Here is a 17447-nt window from a genome sequence, read left to right on the forward strand (position 1 = left end):
CTACATCCTGTTGACCTGACCACTTTTCCTGCTGAAGCAGCGTAGCAGCCTGCGTCTCACCACCTGAATACCTAGACCGTATATTAGCGGGTTGAGGAGGGGGGGGCAGATGAGGAAGTAGAGCGACATGAACATCTTGGTGTGGTAGGTCATGTGACTGCTGTCGAATCGACCCTGAGCGATCTCAAAGAAGCACCCGAAGGAGTAGTTGAGTATGGAGAGCAGGTGGGGGGTGCACGTCCTCAGGGCTTTGAACCTAGAGTTCCTGAAGGACAGGACGCAGACCCTCAGAATGTGTGCGTATGAGTAGAAGATCATGATGAGCTGGGGGACGGTGTAGACCACCACGGACACCAGTCCCACCACGTTCAGCACCCCCGTGTCTGTGCACGACAGCCTCACCAGGAGGTAGTTGAGACAGTACAGCTTCTCTATGCTCCTCCCACAGTAGGACAACTGTATGGTGAAGGCCAGGACCACCACGAAGGCCACCAAGGGGTAGAGCCACATGCACGCCACCAGTCCACCCAGCCTGTGGGCCATCACGCTGCTGTAGGTCAGCGGGTGGCAGATGGCCACGTAGCGGTCGTAGCTCATCACCGCCAGGATGGTGAACTCTACGATGGCGTAGGTGTGGATGGCGTACACCTGCGTCTGACACGCCCACACTGACACCTCATAGGTGGACAGCATGGTGCTCAACATGTGGGGCAGTAGGGCACTGCTGCCATACAAGCCGTTGACTGCCAGGTTACACAGCAGCACGTACATGGGGGCGTGCAGGCTGCGCTCGCTGTAGATCACGCCGATCAATAACGCACTCTCCACCACGATGAGGAGGTAGAGGACGAGGAAGATGCAGAAGTAGAGCGGCTTCAGGGGTTCCATCCCCTGGAACTCAGACAGGAAGAAGGAGTCAGACACGTTCTTCATCCTCCTCCTCCTCCTCTTCTCCCTCACTGTACACACACACACACGCTTTACATATACGCTCCTATAGGATGGAGTCACATGACCACACCCTCACACCAATCACAGCACAGGAGACACACATACAATCAGCCAATCACAGCACAGGAACATCAACATCACATTCCATTTATTTCTCATACGTTTGTAACAAACAGCAGAAAAGCAGTTTTTTATTCTGGAAAGTCAACGTAAAATCACACACATTTGTCTCTGTTTATACAGCTGATCCACCTGTGTCAAACTCAAGGCCCACGTGCCACTTTGGTCCGCCCGAGGGTCTTGTCTGGCCCCCAGAATGATTTAGTTTAAAGTCAAACTCTTTATAAATCAACAGATAAATTCCCAAACTTCACCATATGGTGTACATTTTAGGACATCCTCAGGAAAACCTCTGTCATTGGTCAGAACAAACTGACTCATGACTCAGCAAAACCTCCATCAGATGACACGGCCTCAGGCTTGTTGCCTACTTGCATTTTTATCAGTATTTAACAAGTATTTGTCAAGTCTTAACAAAGAAACAACTATTTATAATCATCGTTCTTTTTAACCACATTTTTATAAAAAAGCTGATTAAGAGTAAATTAACTTAATATTATAATTTAACCCAAGTATTTTTAAACACTTTTAAAGTCATCCTCCACTGTTTTTACAAGTTTGGCCTAAAATCTTTATTCGAAGATCTGTGTTCCTCCATCTTGAAATCGTGTGATTGATGATGTCACACGGCCCCACTGCCTGTAAACATCTCATTGTTTTCTATTGGAGTGAAAGATTCAGCCTGATTTATAGATCATTTTAGATCATTTAACAGCTTTTTAGATCGTTTAGTAGCTTTTTATATAAGAGCAATTTTTTAGATCATTTAACAGTTTTTTTTTAGATCATTATTAGCTTTTTAGATCATTGAGTAGCTTTTTATAAAAGTTAGCAGTTTTTTAGATCATTTAGTAACTTTTTCAGTCACAACAAAAACTTCTGTTGTTTGTTCTAAAAACCAGGAAAAAATATTGATGTAAACCTTTTGTTTACAGAAAGAAGCAAGTAACAGGAAACTGTTCCTCAGTGTTTGTGTGTCTTCAACTGTCCGTGATTTACTCGCTAACTTCAGCCACCAGAGCGTGTCAGCGCACTGTTTAAGAAAGAGTAAATGTCTCTTAGGAGAGCTTTTCTTCTCTACTTCATTGTCTACTACAAAACCTCAGAGTCAGCCCTACAGTGACGTACTTCATATGCTCCGCAAAAGCTGGGGGTGGAGTCGCGCGAGAAGGCTTCTTTTTTTTGTTTATTTTCTAACATATGTGCTAATAACGCTAATCTTTGACACTTCCTGTAAAAAAATATTTTTTATTTCTCTCCACCATTGCTTTTGTAAAAGCAAAAATAGTAACATCATCAAAGTAACGATGGAATGCAAAGAAAAAATGTCGCCCTGCACTAATAATCCTATTCCTGTTAAAGAGCAGATGCTAAATAATCAAGATTAAACCGGATGTTTATGATTTATTTAGCAAGTGATTATAGAAAAGCAGGACGCACACACACGTTATATACACACACACACACACGTTATATACACACACACACACACACGTTATATACACACACACACGTTATATACACACACACACGTTATATACACACACACACACACACACACACGTTATATACACACACACGTTATATACACACACACACACACACGTTATATACACACACACACACACACACACGTTATATACACACACACACGTTATATACACACACACACACATGTTTGGACAAACTGTAAATCAAACAGAAATAATTTCAAAGAATCCACATATAATGTTGATTATAACTATCTTGTGATTTACTTAGAGAAGCTAAGCAGAGTTCATATACTGTAGATGTATGTAGTATAGATGGGGATGTAAGACTGAAAAATACACAAAAACAAATCATCATTAATACAGTGTCCAACACAAGATTTAAAACTGAATGGAAACATCTGTAACATTCACGTTTATATTTCATTCTTTATAAAACAGGAAGATATGGTTTTTATTTATTAAATCAATGGTGAACAAAATGAAATAAGTTTCTAAATACAATATATCAACTATATGATTGTTATCAGCAGACATTAATATGAGTCAGAGCATTAACACAGTAAACAACAAGTTTGTGTGTTTTGTGTATTATTTGCTTATCTTCCTAGTTATCGTCTGTTTTTGGAGTATTTTTCATGATTTTTGTTGTATCTTGTGTATTTTTTATGTATTTTCCTTGTGTTGTATAATTTATAGTAATCTTGTATATTTCTGTTGTCATTTTTTAAATGTTTCGTTGCTGTTTTTGTGTATTTATGTAGTCACCCTGTGTGTTTTTAGAGTTCTTATTGTTTTAGTTATCTTTTGTGTATTTTCCTTGTTTTGTATATAATATTAATCATTTTGTGTGTTTCTGTTTTCATTTTGATAATTGTTGTAGTTTTTTGGTGTATTTTTTGTAGTCACCTAAGTTGTTTTTATAATTTTTAATATTCTCGTTATCTTTTGTGTATTTTTATTGTCGTATTTTATATATTTGTGTAATTTTCTATAATTTAATAGTAATTTTGGACATTTGTTTTGTTATTAAATCAATGTTTCTAGATATTTTCTTCAAATTCAATTATATATAGGATTGCTATTAGCACACATTGACAAATTGTTTTAAAAATGTAACCAATCAAAGCATTAACACAGGAAACAACAAAGTGTGTGTGTGTGTGTGTTTCTAGTTTTGTTTAACCCATTTTGTGTATTTTTGTTCTCATTTTGTTCATCTTTGTCCTTGTTTTGTGTATGTTTTTTTAATATTTCAGCTAACTTTTGTGTATTTTCATTGTCATTTATTTTCCTTGTTTTATGTACAGTATAATATTGCTCATTTTGTGTATTTCTGTTCTCATGTTGATTTTTGTTGTTGTTTTTGTGTCATTTTTGTAGTGACTTTGTGTCTTTTTAGAGTTATTCTAGATATCTTTTGTGTATTTGTATTGTCTTGTGTAATTTTCTATGTTTTCATTGAGTCAATTTTATTTTCCTTTATTAAATCAGAGGCAAATAAGATTAAATGTGTTACTAGATATTTTCTTACAAGCAATTCAAGTATAGGATTATCATCACCACACATTTTTCTTCACAAAAATTCTGAATAAAAAACACTCAGCGAATGTGAAATAGTTCTCAAGTCTGAATCTTTGACTTCATGAAGAGCTTGAGAATATAAACTCTGACCAGTTGGATGCCCAGTGCGTACAACACTGGGTTGATTATCGCTGGAAAAATGAGGAAGTATAAAGACATGAAGGTACGCACTTCCACTGCTAAATGGTTGATATTAAACCTAGCTTGGAGGAGTTCAAACATAGCACCAATAGAGTAGTTAACCAAAGATAATAAATGAGGAATGCACGTGTTCAGAGCTTTAGTTTGAGACTCTTTGCTCAGTTTCCTGCACACTTTAGCGATGTGTGCGTAGGAGAAAAACACCATTATTAAATGAGGAAAAATGAGAAGTATAATCATGATAAATCCTACAAAGTTAATGTAGGGAGCGTTGTAGCAGGAGGTTTTTACTAACTCCATGTTTGAACAGTATAACTTTGGTATGACTTTCACACAGAAGCTCAACTGTGAGGTCAGGCAGTAAAAACCACCAAACATGATGAGTGGGTAAAGTCCTGCTAGGATGGCTAACCTGCACACTTTAGACTGAGACATGACGGTGTGGTAGTGCAGAGGGTTACAGATAGCCATGTAGCGGTCGTAGCCCATCACACCCAGGATGCTAAACTCTGCACTAGCGTACGTGTGCAGGAAGAAGACCTGAGCCCGGCACCAGCGCACAGAGATCTGGTGGTTCTGCACCAGCAGCACCACCATGGTGGAGGGCAGCAGGGCCGTGCTGCCGTAGATCTCGTTCACTGACAACATGCAGGTGAACATGTTCATGGGCTGGTGCAGCTCCTTGTTCTGGTAGATCACACCGACCACCGTGGAGTTCAGCACCAGAATGGTGACGTAGAGGAGGAGGAAGACGCACAACATCCCGTGTTTGTAGCTGTCCATCGCGCTGTACGCAGTCATTGTGAAGGTCAGGGTCCGGTTCACCATGGTACGGGTACTATGTGGAGGAAGAAAATTAAATAAAGAAGAAGAAAAACAAGAAGGAGGAAAAACAAAAAACAAGAAAAAGAAAATAAAAAAGAGAAAAAAAACAAAGTGGAAGAAAAAACAAAATAAGAATAAAAACAAAAATAATATGAATGAAAATCAGTAAAAAGAAGAAGAAATATACAAACCATATCATTCAGTTAATTACATTCAACATTCAGCAAATGTTATTTAACCTTTGATTTTCACAGCATAAAAAAACATGTAACATCATAAGCTCAGTTTGAGTTTCATCTGTAAAGAAAAAACTCCTAAAACTCCTAAAACTCCTAAAACTCCTAAAACTCCCTGCTTCATTCATCACTTTATAGATGGTCAATTATTATTATTAGAAGAAGCAACATTTCCTTTTTAACTCAGTTCTCTACAGTAGCAGTTTTATAATAACGGTGTATGTAATAGATTAATCAGAGTGTTCTAAATGTACCAGTGTTACCTGATCGTCCTCTCTCCTCTGTGTGAGTCAGACAGCTAAGTGTACTCAGCCTTTAAACACAGCCTAGCCTGGGATGGATGCTTCCTGTTCCCATGGTAACCACATCAGAGGTCAAACTCTGTCACAGGCCGTGTTGTAAATATCATCTTAACGTACTACTAATACTAACGTACTACTAATACTAACATACTACTAATACTAACGTACTACTAATACTAACGTACTACTAATACTAACATACTACTAATACTAACATACTACTAATACTAACGTACTACTAATACTAACATACTACTAATACTAACATACTACTAATAATAACATACTACTAATACTAACGTACTACTAATACTAACATACTACTAATACTAACGTACTACTAATACTAACATACTACTAATACTCACGTACTACTAATACTAACATACTACTAATACTAACGTACTACTAATACTAACATACTACTAATAATAACATACTACTAATACTAACGTACTACTATTACTAACATACTACTAATACTAACGTACTACTAATACTAACATACTACTAATAATAACATACTACTAATACTAACGTACTACTATTACTAACATACTACTAATACTAACGTACTACTAATACTAACATACTACTAATACTAACGTATTACTAATACTAACATACTACTAATAATAACATACTACTAATACTAACGTACTACTAATACTAACGTACTACTAATACTAACATACTACTAATACTAACATACTACTAATACTAACGTACTACTAATACTAACGTACTATTAATACTAACGTATTACTAATAATAACATACTACTCATACTAACGTACTACTAATACTAACATACTACTAATACTAACATACTACTAATACTAACGTACTATTAATACTAACGTATTACTAATAATAACATACTACTCATACTAACGTACTACTAATACTATTGCACTACTAATACTAACGTACTACAAACCCCTTCTCAAAAAACCTACTCTTGATTCCAGCACTTTAGCAAACTACAGGCCTATATCTAATCTTCCTTTTATTTCAAAGATTCTTGAGAAAGTTGTGGCAGCTCAGCTCTGTGAATTTCTTCAAAACAACAGCCTGTTCGAGGACTTCCAGTCAGGCTTTAGAGCTCAACACAGCACAGAGACTGCTTTAGTTAAAGTAACTAATGATCTACTCTGGGCTTCAGATGAAGGACGACTCTCAGTGCTGGTTTTATTAGATCTTAGTGCAGCTTTTGACACTATAGATCACTATATTCTACTAGAGAGATTAGAGAAATTACTTGGAATCACAGGGACTGCCCTAAACTGGTTTAAGTCCTACCTATCTGATAGGTACCAGTTTGTACACGTGAATAATAAGTCTTCTGTGTACACTAAAGTAAGCTACGGGGTTCCTCAGGGCTCTGTGCTAGGTCCAATCCTCTTCTGTATCTATATGATCCCCCTTGGTAATGTTATGAGAAAATACTCTGTTAACTTCCACTGCTATGCTGATGATACCCAACTGTATGTATCAATGAAGTCAGGTGAGACAAATCAGCTATCTAAACTTGAGGCCTGTCTAAAGGACATTAGGGCCTGGATGGACCAAAATTTTCTTCTTCTCAACTCAGACAAGACTGAGGTCATTGTACTGGGCCCGCGACACCTTAGAGAAACCTATGCTAGCCTAACTGCCCTAGATGGCATTACTCTGGCACAAAGCACAACTGTTAGAAACCTTGGGGTTCTATTTGATCAGGACTTATCCTTCAACTCTCACATAAAACAAACTTCAAGAACTGCCTTCTTTCATCTCCGTAACATTGCTAAAATCAGATCTATCCTGTCTCAGGGCGACGCCGAAAAACTAGTCCATGCTTTTGTTACCTCTAGACTGGATTATTGTAATTCTCTTTTAGCAGGCTGCCCGAGCAAGTCGCTTAAGACACTTCAGCTGGTTCAAAATGCTGCAGCACGTGTACTGACTAAAACTAGGAGAAGAGATCACATTACTCCTGTATTAGCCTCTCTGCATTGGCTTCCCATAAAATATAGAATAGAATTCAAGATTCTTCTTCTCACTTATAAAGCCCTAAATGGACAGGCACCAGTCTATCTCAAGGAGCTTGTAGTGCCATACAATCCCCCCAGAACACTACGCTCTCAAAATGCTGGACTACTCGTTGTTCCATTCATCTCTAAAAGTAGTATAGGAGGAAGAGCTTTCAGTTATCAGGCCCCACTTCTCTGGAACCATCTACCAACCACGGTTCGGGGGGCAGACACCCTCTCTACCTTTAAGGTTAGGCTCAAAACATTCCTCTTTGATAAAGCTTTTAGTTAGGAACCAGCTCATAGCTCATAATTAAGATGCAATAGGCATAGACTGCCGGGGGGGGGGGTCTGGCATGCTCGGTTGGAGAGAGGTTGGAGAGGGCGTTAAGAGAGAGGTCATTTAGGTTAGAGAGGGACCGGAGAGGGTCCCATTCCTCTTTCAAACACTCCCTCTATGTCTGCTTACTCCCTTGTGTGTTTGCTCCTGTACTCCTTCTGGCTTTTGTCTTGCAGGTCCGTGGGATCCTCAGTGTGGAGTTACAGAGACTCAGCGGCTCTGTCTCCACCCTTTCCTCTGCACACACCCAACACAGCATAACGTGGATGGCTGTTCATCATAGGAATGGGATCCACACAAGGTTCCTGCTGCTTAACAGAAGGTTTTCCTTGCCGCCATGATGAATTCATGTTGGGTGTGGGATACATATGTATGTGTATATACGTATATATGCATATGTGTGTATCCATAAAATGAAGAGTCCGTCCTTAAGACTGCTCTACTGTAAAGTGCCTTGAGATACCATTGGTTATGATTTGGCGCTATACAAATAAAGATTGATTGATTGATTGATTGATTGATAATACTAACGTACTATTAATACTAACGTATTACTAATACTAACATACAACTCATACTAACTTACTACTAATACTAACGTACTATTAATACTAACGTATTACTAATACTAACATACAACTCATACTAACTTACTACTAATACTAACGTACTACTAATACTAACGTATTACTAATAATAACATACTACTCATACTAACATACTACTAATACTAACGTACTATTAATACTAACGTATTACTAATAATAACATACTACTCATACTAACGTACTACTAATACTATTGCACTACTAATACTAACGTACTACTAATACTAACGTACTATTAATACTAACGTATTACTAATACTAACATACTACTCATACTAACGTCTTACTAATACTAACGTAATACTAATACTAACGTACTATTCATCATAACGTACTATTAATACTAACGTACTACTCATGGTAAGGCATGGCAAATTTATTTGTATAGCGCATTTCATACGCAAGGCAACTCAATGTGCTTTACATGATAAAACATTCAATTGATGATTAAAATCAATAAAAACATTTAAAATCAACAGTTAAATGATCATGACATCATCAACATGACCATCAATCATATACAGTAAAGAAAAATAGTTCCTTTAACTTTGATTTAAAAATGTTCTCATGTGATGCTGACTTCAGCTCTGCTGCAGTTTGTTCCACTTCTTTGCAGCATAACAACTAAACACAGCATCACCATGGTTACTGTGAGCTCTGGGCTCCACTATCTGACCTGTGTCCATAGATCTCAGAGACCTGCTGGGTTCATACCTGACTAACATCTCACTGATGTATTCTGGACCAAACCCATTCACACATTTATAACCAGCAGCAGAACTTTACAGTCTCCTCTGAGGCTGACTGGGAGCCAGTGTAATGTGTTCTGACCTCTTTGTTCTGGTTCAGACCTGAGCTGCAGCGTTCTGAACCAGCTGTAGATGTTTGATGAAGACCATTACAATAGTCCAGTCTGCTGGAGATAAAAGCATGGACCAGTTTCTCCTGATCTTTCTGAGTCATTAAACCTTTCACTCTGGAGATGTTCTTTAGGTGGTAGAAGATGTTTTTGTGATAGATTTGATCTGATGCTGAATGTTAAATCTGAGTCAATCAGAACACCAAGGTTTTTGACTTGGTCTTTATCTTCTAAAGATCCAGACTCAGATACTTGCTGACAGCAGTCCTCTTTTCATTGTTACCAAAGACAATCACCTCCATCTTGTCATGGTTTAGTTGAAGGAAGTTTTCACTCATCCATCAGTTTACTTTTTCTAAGCAGTCACACAACACCTCAATGGGACCATCATAACGTACTATTAATACTAACGTACTACTAATATGAACGTACTGTTAATATTAGTGTACGACTAATATTAACGTACTACTCATTGTAACGTAAAAACAAAGAAAACGGCAACAAAATATACAAAAGGAAAAAATCATTTTGTCCATTATTGCTTAGATTTTGCTAAATGTTGATTTTTATTATTAATATTATTATTAATTTTTCATAATAATATATTTAATAATAATAATAATATTTTTTAATAATAATAATAATAATTATTATTATTATTATTATTATTATACCCTTTCCTGCACATGTAGTGCAATCTTTTTCCGACAGCTATGCATGTTTTATTATTGCGATGAAATAAATAAATGTTCATATTATTTATCATATATTATATTATATTTTGTGCCTGTGATGGACTGGCTCCCTGTCCAGGGTGTACCCCACCTATAGCAGACCCCCACCACCCTGAGGAGGATTGAGCTGGTCAGAAAATGAATGGATGTTGTATTTTATTTATGGTAAATCTAAAATCATCTATAAGAGAAATGTTAATAATGTATTTATTATGTGTGACACACACACAGGTCATTAGTCCACTTGGTGTTTACGTTCCTCTCCTCAGTAATTACCCAGGGCTGCTGGACACTGGGGAAGCATCGTTGGATGGAGCGGAATAAACATCCGACGCTGAGGAAAACACTAATGACTTCCCTTTGGAACACACTGATGCAACAATGTGTCAACAAACTGTGTCCAAGGGGTCACGACCTGCACAACACAACACAACTCAACAACTCAACAACAACAACAACAACAACAACGCCTTCATCAGTCCATTCAATCAACAGTGATTAAAGATAAAGAAGAACATTGGTTTAGTTCATCGTCTCTTCCATTAAATAACATTTATTCTGTCACAGCTGATGTAATCATGGTTGTATCAATGCAGACGCACAACTTTAATCACAGCAGGGCCACAAACATGTGATTGGATCTGATCTGAGGGTCACATGACCAACATTCATGTCAGCATTAAAAATAATGACCAATCAGAGCATTAACACAGGAAAATACCAAAAGTTACTGTATATTTTTGGTTTCATTTTGTGTATTGTCGTGTATTCATGTATTCGTTTTGTTCATCTTTTGTGTATCTCTGGAGTGATTATGTGTCTTTTTGATATTTTGTACAGTACATTATTTATCGTTTTGTCTGTGTTTGTGTTGTTCTGTGCATTTTTCCAGTGATTTTGTGTTTTTTTTAATTGTTTTGTATATATCTCTATTTTTGTCTTATTTTTGAGTTTTCTAGTTGCCATTTTATTTGTTTTTCTGTTATTTCTGTTGTCATTTTGTGTTGTTTTGGGGTAATTTTGTTTCTTTTAGTTGAATTTTGTGTATTTCTGTAGTCATTAAGTTTTTTTCCGTCATTTGTATGACTTTATGGAATCATTTTATGTATTTTTGTGTAGTATATCTCATTGTATGTGTTTTTCATTGTGTGCATTTCTTTTGTGTGTTTTGGATCAATCTTGTTTATTTTGGGTATTTTTCACATCACTTTGTGTATCTTTGGACTTTTTTTGTGTGTTTGTGCTTTTTTTTGAGTGATTTCACTCATTTTTGTTGTAATTCTGAGTATTGTTTGTGGTTTTCTGTGTCATAAGTGGTATTTTTGTGTATTTCTGTGGATTTTTTTGTATATTTTATATTTTTCTGTTGTCATTTTGCATTGTTTTGGGGTCATTTAGCTTCTTTTAGTTGTATAGTATTTCTCGTGGGTGTTTTTTGAGGCATTTTGTGTATTTCTGTTGTTTTGTATATTTTTCTGTTATATCTGTTGTAATTTGTGTTGTTTTGGGGTCATTTCCTTTGTTCTAGTTGTATAGTATTTAATATTGTTTTGTGTCTTTTTTGCTGTTTTGAGTGATTTATTGTCATAGTGTGTATTTCTTTTCTCATCTTTGTGTTTATTCTGGTCATCTTGTGCATTTTAGATTGATCTTGTTTATTTGCTTTGTCTTTTAGGTATTTTTCATGTCACTTTGTGTATCTTAGGAGTCATTGTGTGTTGAGTGTACATCATTTCTAATTTTGTGTGCATTTTTTTTAGTGATATTGTGCAGTCTATGTCATTTTGTATATTTTTGTCTTATTTTTGTGTATTTTTTGTCGCTATCTTCAGTAATTTATTGTCTTTTATTATTTCTGTTCGCATTTTGTGTATTGTTTTCTGTTATTTTTGTTTTCTTTTTTTTCATTTGAGTAATTTCTTGTATTCTTTGTATATTTTTCTGTAATTTTGTGTATGTTTTTAGTCACTTTGTCAGTTTTTGTTGTTGCTTTGTGTGTCATAACTTATTTCTGGTATTGTTTTTGCCATTTTATATGTTTTTCTGTACTTTTGTGTAATCTTTGGAATCATTTTCTTTACTTTGCTGTTGTTTTCTGCATTTTTTTTTTAATATTTTGTGTGTTTTGATGTCATTCTGTGTAATTTTTGTTGTTTTGTGTGTCCTAAGTGGTATTTTATGTATTTGTATTGTTTTTTTGTTTTTTTTTTTGTATTTTTCTGTTGTCATTTTGGGGTAATTTTGTTTCTTTTCATTGTTTAGTATTTCTCATTGTGTGTGTCTGTTATTTAGTGTGTTTATCGAGTCATTTTGTGTATTTTTGCCATTTTTAGTGATTTATTGTGTTATTGTGTGCATTTCTTTTTTCATGTTTGTGTTTATTTGTGTGCTTTGGATTAATCTTGTCATTTTGTGTGTTTTTCTGTAGCTTTGTATGTATTGAGTGTCAGTGGTTGTGAGTTTTAATATAAAGTGTTACTGAGAGGATAAACTTAAACTATTCTAAACATCTTTTCTCAAAATGAAGGAGCTTCTGTCTCCAATCTTAAAGCGTTAATTCATTTAAAAATGTCCACATGTTCCAAATGTGGCGTGAAAGACGGTCTTTGTGTTTGTCTCATGACATGGTCGTGTCACGGGTTGCCCACTGAAGCTTTTCTAAAATGTGATTAAGGAAAAGCCCGTAGTTGGTTGTTTGACTATTTATAAGTGTGTGTGCTGTTGTGAATGATCCTCCTACTGAGACTAAACACGCTAACGCTAACGGAGACGCTGCACTGTGGAACGACACCAGTAGACGTGAGGATGGCCAGCTATCGATTGGTCGCTTTGGTCGTGTTGGTCGTGTTGCTGCTTCATGGTGAGTCGTGGTCACACATCATTTCTAAATCTCAATGTTCTGGAGATGATTTTAAAGTAGTTGAATGTTCCTCGTGCAGTGGTTGAAAATGGAGCAGCGTCGTTCCCGTGGTCGTGTCCCACTCTGAGTGGAGTGTGTCGACAGGTGTGCCTCCCAACAGAACTGTTCTTTGGACCCCTGGGCTGTGGAAAAGGGTTCCTGTAAGTTCATATCTATCTATCTATATCTATCTATACATCTATATATCTATATCTATACATCTATCTATCTATCTATCTATCTATCTATCTATCTATCTATCTATCTATCTATCTATCTATCTATCTATCTATCTATCTATCTATCTATCTATCTATCTATCTATACATCTATCTATCTATCTATCTATCTCTATCTATCTATCGCCATCTATCTATCTATCTATCTATCTATCTATCTATCTATCTATACATCTATCTATACATCTATCTATCTATCTATCTATCTATCTATCTATCTATCTATCTATCTCTATCTATCTATCGCTATCTATCTATTTATACATCTATCTATCTATCTATCTATCTATCTATCTATCTATCTCTATCTATACATCTATCTATCTATCTATCTATCTATCTATCTATCTATCTATCTATCTATCTATCTATATCTATCTATACATCTATCTATCTATCTATCTATATCTATCTATACATCTATCTATATCTATCTATCTGTCTATCTATCTATCTATCTATCTGTTTATCTATATCTATCTATCTATCTGTTTATCTATATCTATCTATCTATCTATCTATCTATCTATATCTATCTATATCTATCTATCTATCTATCTATCTATCTATCTATCTATCTATCTATCTATCTATCTATCTATCTATCTATCTATCTATCTATCTATCTATCTATCTATCTATCTATCTATCTATCTATCTATCTATCTATCTATCTATCTATCTATCTATCTATCTATCTATCTATCTATCTATCTCTATCTATCTCTATCTATCTATCTATCTATCTATCTATCTATCTATCTATCTATCTATCTATCTATCTATATCTATCTATACATCTATCTATCTATATCTATCTATCTATCTATCTATTTATACATCTATACATCTATCTATCTGTCTATCTATATCTATCTATACATCTATCTATCTATATCTATCTATATCTATCTATATCTATCTATCTATCTATCTATCTATCTATCTATCTATCTATCTATTTATTTATACATCTATACATCTATCTATCTATCTATCTATCTATCTATCTATCTATCTATCTATCTATCTATCTATATCTATCAATCAAATGTCAGTAAATTTCCTAACAGGATCAGTTAAACCTAACTTAACTTAACCTGAATCTGTTCAGGATTTTTATTTTCACATGAAATACTTGCAGAGGTGAAAGTAATAGATTACTAATACTCATCTTACTTTTATAGATACTTTTCGTAGATTTCTAAATTAGTATTTTTATTTCTTCTTAAGTCTGTTTCACAGACCTTAACATATTATTCAGAATTAGATGCTGTTACGGTTAAAGTAAAGGTTAGTGTTAGTTTTAGAGTTAGGGTTAGTTTTATTTTTAGGGGTTAGGGTTAGTTTTAGTTTTAGGGGTTAGGGTTAGTTTTAGTTTTAGGGGTTAGGGTTAGTTTTAGTTTTAGGGGTTAGGGTTAGTTTTAGTTTTAGGGTTAGGGTTAGTTTTAGTTTTAGGGTTAGGGTTAGTTTTAGGGGTTAGGGTTAGGGTTAGTTTTAGGGTTAGGGTTAGTTTTAGGGGTTAGGGTTCGTTTTAGTGTTAGTTTTAGGGGTTAGGGTTAGTTTTAGTTTTAGGGGTTAGGGTTAGTGTTAGTTTTAGGGGTTAGGGTTAGTGTTAGTTTTAGGGGTTAGGGTTAGTTTTAGTTTTAGGGTTAGGGTTAGTTTTAGTTTTAGGGTTAGGGTTAGTTTTAGGGGTTAGGGTTAGGGTTAGTTTTAGGGGTTAGGGTTAGTTTTAGGGTTCATTTTAGTGTTATGTTTAGGGGTTAGGGTTAGTTTTTGTTTTAGGGGTTAGGGTTAGGGTTCGTTTTAGTGATAGTTTTAGGGGTTAGGGTTAGTTTTAGTGTTAGTGTTAGTTTTAGGGGTTAGGGTTAGTTTTAGTGTTAGTGTTAGTCTTAGGGGTTAGTTTTAGTGTTAGTGTTAGTTTTAGGGGTTAGGGTTAGTTTTAGTGTTAGTTTTAGAAGTTAGTTTTAGTGTTAGGATTTAAATGTGAGCTAACAGCTGCTGTTTTTCTATTGGCAGATGCTGCGTGTCTCATTTTAAATGAGGAAAAGCTGTGGATGGATCATGATGAGCTGACCAATCAGAAGATGGAACAGATAATTACATTTAAGATGTAAAATCTTTACATTATAGCTCTACATGTGTGACTGATTTTAAGCCTTTGTTATGTATCTATGAAGTGATTGACATGTTTCCATCCTGATGTTTTATTAACAGCTTTGATGTGAAAAGTAAAAGATTAAAACAAACTCATTTATTTCAAACGTTAAAACGTCTCATTTGTTTTGTTGTGTGTGATTGATTTAAGTCTGATTTATTATTAATAAACATCAACAGGACAAGGAATCTGTAAAACGACAACTTGTTTTAATAGTAACTTTTATCACAGCGAGGGCGACAAAAACATGTGATTGTATCTGATCTGAGGGTCACATGACCAACATTCATGTCAGCATTAGAATAATGAACAGAGCATTAACACTGGAAACAAAAGGGTGTGTTTCTGTTGTGGTTTTGTATATTTCATTGTTATTTTTGTCGTCATGTGTATTTTTGCATTAATTTTAAACATCTTCATTGTAATCTTTTGTCATTTTCTGCATCTTTGGAGTCGTTGTGCATCTCTTTGTTGTTATTTTGTATATTATTTTTTATTTTCTGTGTGTTTGTTGTGGTTATGTGCGTTTTTTGAGTGATTTTGTGTTTTTTTTTTGTTGTTTCATGTATTTCTCTCTCATTTTTGTGTATTTTCTTTGCAGTTTTGAGTAAATTGTCGTTATTTCTTATTTCGGTTCACATTTTGTGTATTTTTGTTGATGTTTTGTCTATTTTTCTGTTATTTTTGTTTTCATCTTGTTTTGTTTTTGGGTCATTTTGTTTACGTTTGTGTTTGTGTGTGTGTCATTGTGTGATCATTTCTGTTACTTTTGTGTATTTTTAGTCATCTTGTTTATTTTTGGGATAATTTTGTTGTCATGTTGTTTTTATTTGTATGACAGCATATTAGAAGAGAAATCTGAGCACTACGAGATTAAAGTCATAATATTATTTAGATTAAAGTCGTAATATTTGTAGATTGAAGTTGTAATATTTCGAGAATAGACATAGTCATAATTTTATGAGAATTAAAAACATTTTATTTTTATTGTGGCCCTAATACGCTGTCGTAATATTAGCTTTCATTTTTTAATTTTTTGGGGTTTTATTTTTTGTTGTTATTTTGTGTGTTTACTTTGGGGGTCACACATATTTATACTGAGGACCTCCTGTTGTCTGTGTCTGCCTTAAAGCAACATGAATTATTTTACATTAAATAAGTTCCACGTGAGCACGTACAGTTTTAAGCGATCACTTGAATATGTTGCAGGAAAGTGAAGCTGTTTGTTATTATTATTCAGTGTCAGAGTTTATGTATTACACTGAGTTAATGTTTATTTATAATCAATTATTATTTAATCATAAATGTTTGTGTATTTTACAGCCTTACGTCCCCATCTATACTACGTACATCTACAGTGCCTTGAAACTGATCCCTGATTATTTTGCATATTTATCACACTTTAATGCTTTTGATTACTAAACTAATTTGAAAATGTCACAAAGACAAAACAAGTCAATATTAAGTTGTGTGTCTCGTTACATCTGGAGTAAAAATAACACTATTTGAGAAGAAGAACATTATGTCAACAGTCAAGCATGGCGGTGGTAGAGTTATTATCTGCTTCAATGCTTGCTGTGATTAATAAAACAATGAATTGTTCTAATTTGCAGAAAATCCTGAACGTGAACGTCTGACCTTAAAGCTTGAGCTCTCTTTGGTCGTATAGCAGGACTACGAACCACAAAACAGCAGCAAAATCACCTCTGAGTGGCTCAAATAAGATGTTTCAGTTAATTAACATGAATACATTTAAACAAAACAAAAACAAGCAGAACCTTGTTAAAAACGTTTTATGACTTAAAAAAATCCAAAGTGAAGTAACTACAATGTGATATTAGTAGAAGAAATTATTATGTTTTTTTTTTTTTAGTAATGTCTTGTATTCCTTGTATATTTTTTGGAGTCATTTTGTCAGTTTTTGGTGTTATTTTGTGTCTCACGAG

At 34.8% G+C, this 17447-nt stretch overlaps 2 protein-coding genes across 2 annotated transcripts; both read right to left on the reverse strand.

Moving 5' to 3' along the window:
- Positions 1-933, reverse strand: LOC114475970 (olfactory receptor 52D1-like). The gene has a single exon (XM_028467198.1). It carries the CDS (start codon positions 931-933, stop codon positions 1-3), a length of 933 nt encoding a protein of 310 aa, XP_028322999.1.
- A 3251-nt stretch (positions 934-4184) lies between these two features.
- LOC114475971 (olfactory receptor 52L1-like) lies at positions 4185-5114 on the reverse strand. The gene has a single exon (XM_028467199.1). It carries the CDS (start codon positions 5112-5114, stop codon positions 4185-4187), a length of 930 nt encoding a protein of 309 aa, XP_028323000.1.
- Between the last annotated feature and the right edge of the window lie 12333 nt (positions 5115-17447).

This window comes from Gouania willdenowi, chromosome 14, assembly GCF_900634775.1.
Source record: "Gouania willdenowi chromosome 14, fGouWil2.1, whole genome shotgun sequence".
NCBI lineage: Eukaryota > Metazoa > Chordata > Actinopteri > Blenniiformes > Gobiesocidae > Gouania > Gouania willdenowi.

What these genes read in the sequence shown, in the direction of transcription:
- LOC114475970 (XM_028467198.1), bottom strand. Translation starts at nt 933, where the DNA reads ATGAAGAACGTGTCTGACTCCTTCTTCCTGTCTGAGTTCCAGGGGATG.
- LOC114475971 (XM_028467199.1), bottom strand. Translation starts at nt 5,114, where the DNA reads ATGGTGAACCGGACCCTGACCTTCACAATGACTGCGTACAGCGCGATG.